The 9,285-nt window shown below is 45.0% G+C and overlaps 1 protein-coding gene across 1 annotated transcript; it reads right to left on the bottom strand.

The window, feature by feature from the left end:
- Positions 1-664: 664 nt before the first annotated feature.
- On the bottom strand, positions 665-3,276 carry LOC136356436 (uncharacterized). Its single transcript, XM_066310332.1, has 3 exons — positions 2,865-3,276; positions 2,407-2,409; positions 665-1,283 (listed from the first exon to the last, which is right to left on the bottom strand). The coding sequence occupies exons 1-3, from the start codon at positions 2,925-2,927 to the stop codon at positions 861-863; spliced, it is 489 nt and encodes a 162-aa protein (XP_066166429.1). The 5' UTR covers positions 2,928-3,276; the 3' UTR covers positions 665-860.
- Between the last annotated feature and the right edge of the window lie 6,009 nt (positions 3,277-9,285).

The raw sequence follows: 9,285 nt of genomic DNA, 5'->3' as shown, positions 1-9,285 counted from the left end.
CCTTCGCGTGTACACATTGTGTACACCAACTAAAAATTATGACAAAAAAATTGTAGAAAAATTCATACATATACTTCCAATAGTATTACATTTACGTGTAAAGTCGCATCTTCAAATTCATTATACAGAGTAATAAAAAAGACAAAATTCTGACAGAACTTACAACCTTAAAACTGTCAGATTTTTTTTTTGTTATGGCTAAAATATAATGAATTTGACGTGAAGATTTTACCACTAGGTATAATACTATTGAAAGTACATGTATGAATTTTTCTAGATTTTTTTTTGGTGATAATTGTTAGTTGGTGTGCACATGTGTACATATGAAAGCTTGTGTGCATAGGTTGCCGTATATGTATGTGCATTCTGATTGTTAGTAATTTATGATTTTTATCATCCTTGAGAGATAAGAAAGAAATCAGAGCCATCCATCATAGTTGATTCAACTGATGCCATGATTATATTGAGTACTAAGATGCAAGGGTATTCTTCTACTTTCTTGCAAATGGTTGCAAGCACTAAATTGTTTTCTCCCAAATCCCGAGTACTGCTTTTCCTCACTCTCTCTTCTCTCTCGCGCAACATCGACGCCCAGCGACCTCTGGTTTCCCTCCCCTCTTTCCTCTGGATTCGGATTCAGTGACATTGTTATGGCATGGCACGGTGTGACATTGGAGCGATCTGGAGCGTTGAAATCTAATCGAACGGTCCGCTGCGCCGGCCCACCTGCAGCCTCCGTTTTCAGCCCACGCTCTCCGTTTCCTGCCGCCCGACGCCCAAATCCCCCGTGGTCGCATCGCCGCCTCGCCGCTTCGCCTTCCTCGCCCGCGCTAGGCCGCCGCCGCCGCGCCAGGCCGGAGCTAGCTGGGAGCCGCCGCCGCCACGCCAGGCCGGAGAGGTGCCAGGCAGCCACGAGTGGGGAGGGGACCGGGCGGCTGCCTCGCTGCTTCGCCTCCCTCGCCGCGCGAGGCCGGGGCCGAGGCCCTGCTGTGCCGCCGCAACCAGGGCACCCTGCCCTGCCGCCACGACCGGGGGCGCGTGGAGGCGTCCGGCCACCGGGCCAACGGCGGCTGCATGTCGAGGAAGGCAGAGGCGCAGAGAAGCGCGGCCGCGTTGCGCACTGATAGCTGGAAGTTGGCACGGTAGCAGTAGCGCGCGGCCTTGTCGAAGGCATCGACGCCACCGGGCAGCGTGAAGAGGTCAAACTCGACGGTGGTGGTGATGCCACCGCGCGCCGCCGCGACGGCCTTGCGGATGTAGCCGAACTTGGGCACCATCACCGCCTGGTAGGCACGTATGAAGCAGTTTTTGTCGATGCCAGTGTCAGAGTTCTTAGTTTTGTCATTTTGTTTTTACTTCTCACACTATAATTTGATCCAAACTGTTGATGGTTTGCTTAGGAAAGTGGTATGGCATACCTGCTGAAATGTTGAAAATACTGATCAACACAGTACCAAACAAATATCTGAATTTGTATTCCAAATAATTCATCTCTTTTTTGTACATTGTGTCTTGATTGTGTGAAATGAGAAATATACCTTACTTATCTTGTATCCATGGCAATATGGCATTTCTAAACCATGTGAAAATTGGGCTATGCAATTGCTTGAAGTGACTGAACTGAACTTTCTGAGACAAAATCATTTTCAGGTTTAGCTTGAACTGTAGGGAAATCCAGGACAGGAGTTGCCAGTTTGTAGCTGCTTACAATCAGGCTAATGTCAGCGGTGTCAAAGTGAACACCGTGATTGGAACCTCCGCGGGATTGGAACTCCGCCAGCAGCCCTGCTTTGGTGCGGGATCGGGCGCGCGCAGGGCGGCGGGACTAGAGCGCACGCGCGGGATTGGGGAGAGCCGCGAGATTTGGGCATTGGGCGGCAGGAAACAGAAAGCGTGGGATGAAAACGGAGGCTGCAGGTGGGCCGGCGCAGCAGACCGTTCGATTAGATTTCAACGCTCCAGATCGCTCCAATGTCACACCGTGCCATGCCATAACAATGTCACTGAATTCGAATCCCTTTCCTCTCTCTCACCAATCAACGCTAGCGACCACCGGTTTTCCTTCCCTATCTCAGTCATCCCTTCCTTCGCCTTACCCGTCGATGTCGGTAATTAACCACATGTTTTCTTCCCCTCCTCTCCTCCGGCAATGACGACCCGTTGATCAATCCAATCTCGTTTGGATTCAAGCCACTCTATATGTTGGAGAGGAAATTAACATCAATAAGTTTGCTTGACCAGTCAAATCGGCGCCAATTATTCCCCTCGTAAATAAATAAAATTAAATTATTTTTGAAATTGCCAACGTATTATTATTAATATATGGTATATGTTTTCTCCAAATTAATAAGTAAATAACGCGGATAAAATTAGAGTCATCAACCAATTCTACTAAGATATATAAACTTGCTCTAAGAGTGCAGAAAACTTTAGCAGCGTAATGATGATCCTGGACGATAATGACGAGGAGGACGGCGACGTTGGAGCTTAGAGCTCGACTTTGTTTCGCAGCAGGCCGACCAGATCCGCCCGCGCGTGGCTTCAATTCAATTCCATATGCCTTCCGGAGACTAATGTCCAAACCAAGTAATCAGCATCTAGTCCTTTTCTAGTAAAAAAGAAGTTTTGAAGAGAGAGAGACGTACCTCCACATATTATTCAAAAAAAAATTATAAGCGTATTAGGCAATGATAACACTGGACATCGGATTAAAACACTACTATAGAAATAGCTACAGGTGCTATTTGAGAACCCCCATAGGAAACCCCCAACCAGCACCTATTAGTCGGCACATTTGTGGTATCCTTAAATGTGCCGGTTTAGGAACTGGCACCTTTAAGGTTCCAAATAAAAAAAGGGCCTACCGTCACGGTGGCCAACGACAAGAGGAGGCCGCGCCCCACCGTGGCAGAGAGGAGGAGAGCCATCGGTGGGGCACAGAGGAGAGGGAGACAAGGCGAGTGTTGGAGAGGAGAACTGCCGCCATGGCCGCGCGCGCCGAGGGGAGCCCGCCGCCTCCGCACCCACCGGATCTGGCGGAGGCGAGGGTGCACCCGCCTCCGACGCTGCCGCCTCTGCCAGGCAGCCGCCAGCCACGAGAGCCTGCCTCCTCCCCTCCCGCCGGATCTGCTGTAGGGGAGGTCACAGCCACTGCCGCCGCCAGGCCACGAGAGAGAGAGGGGAGGGAAAGAGACGCGAGAGATGGAAGGCAGAGAGACGCAAGAGAGAGAGAGAGAGAGCGAGCGTCGGACGAGAGACGCGCAAGAGATAGAGAGAGAGGAGGGAGAGAGACACGAGAGATGGGAGGGATAAGGACGCGAGCACCGGGCTGGAGTAGATAAGGACGATACTCTCGGCTCGATTTGATACATGTGCGGATAAACCATGCTCCATCGACATGATCAAAGTCTACACCAGACATGCATGTTGGGTGTGTTTGAATCTCCACTTTTTAATATATTATGATACACTTTTGATTCATTTATACTTTTAACTTTGTTACATTTAGGAATTTAAAAATATATATATGTAATGGATCACCCATATAAAAATCCTAGATACAACACTAGTTAACTATAATGTCACTTGAGCATCACATAGACTCCACGTAGGATGAAAATCGGGTCAATGTGGTACATGAGCGCCATGCATGATGAAACTGCTAAAGAAGTCAAAATGTGCCAGTTTTAATGAAGGGGAGGTTTTATAATCCAGATATGTGGTTGAGAGATATAAATCATATTTAGGTTATAGTTGAGGGAGTAAAAATGCACTTTTCTGGCCCTATTTGCATGGATGCTATGGCCATGCATGCAAAATGGGCCTGGCTGACCCAGGCCTGTTTGATGCAATTTCTAAGTGAATATATATAGATGTATATGTACCATATTACAATATTACATCAAGAAGACATCGTGATAAAAAATTGTAGCAAATTAAAAACTGTAATCCTCGTGCAAATAATCCACTCTAAACAGTAAATCCTCATGCCAATAATCCACTGTAATAGTAATGTTAATTTGCTGCACTCAGGCCACACACGCACTTTTGTAATATTAACTACATGAAACCCTATACAATATTGCGGAAAAATTGTATGAACCTCCAATTTGATACTAGAAAATTTGTCTTCACATGCTTTACACAATAAAAGAACCTCCAATTACAAAATGTAAATAATGTAGCTTCATAAGCAAAAAATAGATAATAGATCAATAATCTAAATGCTAAAAATAATTTAAAGTTATCCTCTACTACTAGAAAATAGATGATGTAGTTTTATAAGAGAAAAAATAAAATAGATCATATCCAAATGCTAAAAATAATTCGAGATGATTATGATAGAAAACAGCTGTAGATAATTATGATATACATGTGCATAGCTTTACGAGAAGATATAGGTAATTTGCATAATAGATAAATAATGCCTAAAAGTAATTGGAATGATATGGCTTCACGATAGAAGATAAAACTATTGGTGAGGATAACTTTATAAGTATATAGAATTTGTGACTGTTAGCCCTTTTTTTTTTCCAGTCATGAGTTTCGTTCTCGTTTCAATTGAGGATGCATGCTGCTAGCTAGGATTGCAAAGGCCTTGCAGGATTGTTGGGATGATCACGCCGGGGGGTTGGAATAGGAATAAGGCCCTGTTTATTTTAGCTTTATTGTAATATAGATAATTGAGCCAGATTACTGTAAACTGAATTATAATAAGCCGATGTAGAATAAGCTGTGAGCTGTTTGTTTCTCTAGATTATAAGTTGTTTGTTAGTTGTTAGCCACCCAATAATCTAAAATAAGCACATTTAGAGTGGATTACTAGATTATAGTAATCTGACTTATAGATTATAATAATCTATCATAATAAGTTATCTGTTTGTTTCAGCTTATTTCTAATAATTTAGATTATAATAATTTTAAGCTGAATCAAACAGGGCCTAAGTTTACTTGAGGTGACTTAACTTGTCAACAAATCCGATTTTCGTCTTTCAACTAGAAAACTAGATACAACGTGTCTCTCAACTATCAAAAACCGATATAACATAGGTCCCAAGACGGTTTGGACGGTGGTTTCAATTGACATGTTGCCTACATAGCTAATTTAACTCGGTCTTCATCTGACGTGGCACTCGAAGCAAAATTTAACAATTTAAAAAATAATAAAACAAAATATATGGATCAACATATCAGTCAAATAATAAGATTAAAAAATAGTGAAACCCACGATGTCAATGCCCCACTTCCTCCATCTCATCCCCTCTTCTTTGTCTCCTCCCCTTCTCCTTCCCCCTCTTCCGGTCCTCCCATCCTCTTCCCCGGATGCGACCGGCGCAAAGGCGTAGGCAGCGAGGACGGGAAAGGCATGTCAGCCGTCGCCGTCGCCGCGCTGACCAACGACCTCCTCCGGGAGGTCTTCCTCCTATGCTCCCCACCGCTGCAGACCTCGTCCGCGCCTCTCTCGCCTGCAGGCAGGCTCTTCCTCTGCACCGCCCGCGACGCCACCTTCCTCCACCGCTTCAGCTGCCTCCACGGCCCGCTCCTCGATCCCCGGTCGCCGCCGCTGATGCTTGGGCTGGTGGATTCCGCCTTTCTGGGATGGCGACTTCTCCCTCTGCTTCTTCCGCCGGGCGGTGGGCGGTGGGTGGAGTAGTCAGAGCGGAGCTGCGGTCGGCGGAGCAGAGGAGCAGCCTCTCCGTCTCCGTCTCCATTGCCCTTCGCCTCCTGCTTCGCGGCCGAGGCGGCTGCCTCGCCGCCAACGTCGTCATGCGCGCCGGCTAGCATCGCGGAGATCGACTTGCAGGGCCGTCGAGGACCGGAGTCGCTGTCGTCGCTGCCATTTACCGCGCGAGGGCAGCAGCGGACACGCGCGGTGGTGCTGCTAGCGAAGCAGAAAGTACGCAACGGCGTACCTGCCCCATCTGCAACGCGGTGGTGGCGCTGCTGGACACCCGCGAGTTCGACGAGGCGACGACGCTGCTGGTCAGCACCGGGCACGACGGAGGCGGAGCTGTGCAACTGTGCAAGAAGGGGTGCGACCATGCATGCGATGCGCGGCTGCCGGAGATGCTCGTCGCGTGCAACAGCGCTGTCAAACGCCTTTGCAACGTCGCCACTGACATCACCAGGATGATTGCATGCTTCATCAACATCATTGATCAGACGAGCGTGTGGGTTACCATAGCCTGAAACGAGGATTGGTTGCTATCTAGACTTTTGTTTAGATGATCAGATTAATTCTCAATGGAACATTTTTTAAATTATTAATTTTTTCTTCGTGTGCCACGTGAATGCCACATCAGATGAAGACCGAGTCAAATTAGCCACGTAGGCGTCACATCAGCCGAAACCGCCGTCCAAACCGCCATGGAACCTATATTGCACCGGTTTTGATAATTGAAGGACCAATTATATCTAGTTTTCTAGTTGAAGGACGAAAATCAAATTCGTTGATAATTTAAGGGACCTCCGATGAACTTAATGCGTTGGAATGTTACGCACATGGAACGGCCCAATATGAATCTTACCTATTTTGGAATAAGTCTACTGTACCTCCCTAAACTTTTGATCATCTTCGAAAACTGAACCAAATAGAGTCTGTCAGTGGGTTTTGATGGTTTCATCCTACGTGGTGCTCACTTGATGGAATGACTTGGTCTTTATCTCATGTGGCGTTGACGTGGCACTGAAATAAAAATAAAAAATTAATGGGACCCACGTGTTAGTAAAAAAAATAAAAATATAATGGCCCACATTTCAGTCACCCCTTTCTCCCCTTTACCCTCTCTATCTACCCTTTTCTCTCTCCCCGGTCTCTGCTTCTTCTCCATGCGTGTTAAGTTGATAGAGGCCGACAAAGCAGTGTAGGGCGGCGATTAGCGGTGGACGATGGCGGCGATGGGGCGGGGCTCAGTTGAGTCCACCCAAGACCAGAATCAATCGGAGACCGTGAGACTGTGAAGATGGTGCTCGAGCGGGAGGCTATTTTTCCCGATGAGGTGTTAGCTGTGATGATGGAAGGCATCGACCAACGTTAGTGGAAGAGGATAGGATGGAGGCGAGGGAGAGGGTTGGAAGGCGAGGAAGCCACCGAGTTTGAGCTCGCCATCCCATCTATGGTAAGATGGCAGCGGTGATGGGCGGCTGTCGAGGAGCTTTCGAAGTCCTGTGGTCACATTGTGGTGAGGCGGTGGAGGGACCAAAAACAATGCACGACCGGAGGACGGTGAGACAACGACGAAGACTAGGATGCTAGGAGTGATGGCGAGAGGATGTTGGGAGGAGGTGGGATCGGCTTGCGCGGGCAGCCTTCGATCCGCCCGTCCTTGCCTCTTGCAACAATAACAAGGAGGAAGCGAGAAAGAGGTTGGCGGTGGCGGCAGATACATCTCCGCATGCCTTAGCCTTGGCCTCCTCTCCGCGGAGGTAAAGGGGTGAGAGCACGAAGAGGATGGACTGCAGTGGTCCTGCGCTTGAGCGGTCCTCCTCTCCAGCTCTTTGATTCTCGTCGACACCGTAGAGGCAGGCAGCTGCGGCGGCCACCACCTTGTCAAGCTCAAGCTCAAGCCCTCTATCAATGAGGGGGAGCCGAGGTCGACCCTGCCGGCGGGGATAGCACATAGTAGGCTCCCGAGTAGGGCAGATAGAGAAGAGAGGAGAAAGGGACAGGTAGGGAAAGGAAGGAAAAATTGTCTCACTAACTTGTGAGGGCGGCAACATTTTTTTTAAATTTCTTAACTTTTGTTGACGCGTAGGCCGCCATGTTAGACAGAACCATAGTTAAAACTACTTGGGGAGGTAAACAAAGTTAGTTTTAATAGTTGAGGGATTCTATACCCGTCGACTTTTTCCACCTATTTTTCATCCGGTATGGATCAATGGATTCAAATTTTTTTATTTTTACATTTTTTATTATAATATTTTAAAAAAAAACTTGTTTCGAAAATTTACAAATCCAGTCGCCTCTCGCCTTATGGGAGTGCGTTTTTTAAAAATCGCCCTTCCAGAGGGCGTTAAGGGACCTAGATGCAAATTTCCCAGTATAGCTTATTGGCTCTATGATATTATAATTTAAAATTATACCATATAAAGTCAGATGAAACAAAACTTTATATCGAAATTGTAGAGCTAGAGTAGATCTACAACTTTGTAGTAAACAACTTTTTCATTTAAGATCTTTTAGTATCCAAATATTCGTTACAAAATATAAAACCTATTTAAAAAAATCTCAAATCTACATTTCAAACGACATCGAATGGAGATAAACTTTATATAAAAGTTGTAGATCTCGATGAGATCTACAACTTTGTAGTTTATTATTTTTCCATTTAAAATCATTTGGAGTGTCGAATAAGCATTATTAGTTTTTAAGCAATTAAAACTAGTGGAAAGGGTTTGAACACAAATAAAAAATTTGCATTTAGGTCCCTTAACGCCTTCTGGAAGGACGATTTTTAAAAAAACGCCCTCCCAAAGGGCGAGAGGCGATTAGATTTGCAAATTTTCGAAACAAAAAAATATTTATGTAAATATTTTAATAAAAAATGTAAAAATAAAAAAATCAATGGATTCTTGAGTCTCAAATCCAACACAAGAATGCTAATGGGCAATTAGCCATGCATGCGGTTGATCGCGTCCGTACAACTGTTTTTTATGTAATACTCCCTCCATCTACTTTTGATAGTCATATTTTATCTTGACACATAGACCAAGGATAAGTAATTCTACTTATCATCCATTTAAACATGCTACTAGTCATTCCTCGTAAACAAGCAATTAATTAATATTTACATTTCTCAATGCCCATGTAGCCAATCATGTGTGGAAGAACGGAAAGTCACGCATTAAATTCGAGAAAATCATTAAGAGGATAGGTTGTTGGATTGAAATATGCCTATCAAAAATAAAATTTTCAGATTTGGAAATATGACTACCAAAAATAGATGGAGGGAGTATGTACAAAGTTTATACGTACAAAGCAACAATTATATGTATGTATAAACTTTTTTTACGCACAAATTGTGTAAGTATGCATATAAATATAAAATTTGTAAAAATATATAAACGCTAAGTTTATATATACATATAGATAGAGTTTATATGTATAAATATATAATTACTAGCAAAAGTGCCCGTGCGTTGCACCGGGTGATTACAGAGTGTGTATATTGACCAAAAGTGTTGTTTGGTTTAGCAAAAGTGCCCGTGCGTTGCACCGGGAAGTTTACAGATCAGAAAAATATGCAATTAATTAAAATACAAATTCGCTGAAATATTTGGTATTTT

Source organism: Oryza sativa, chromosome 5, assembly GCF_034140825.1.
Source record: "Oryza sativa Japonica Group chromosome 5, ASM3414082v1".
NCBI lineage: Eukaryota > Viridiplantae > Streptophyta > Magnoliopsida > Poales > Poaceae > Oryza > Oryza sativa.
Note: the sequence above shows the minus strand (reverse complement) of the source record. Positions and strands in the feature narration are given on the sequence as shown.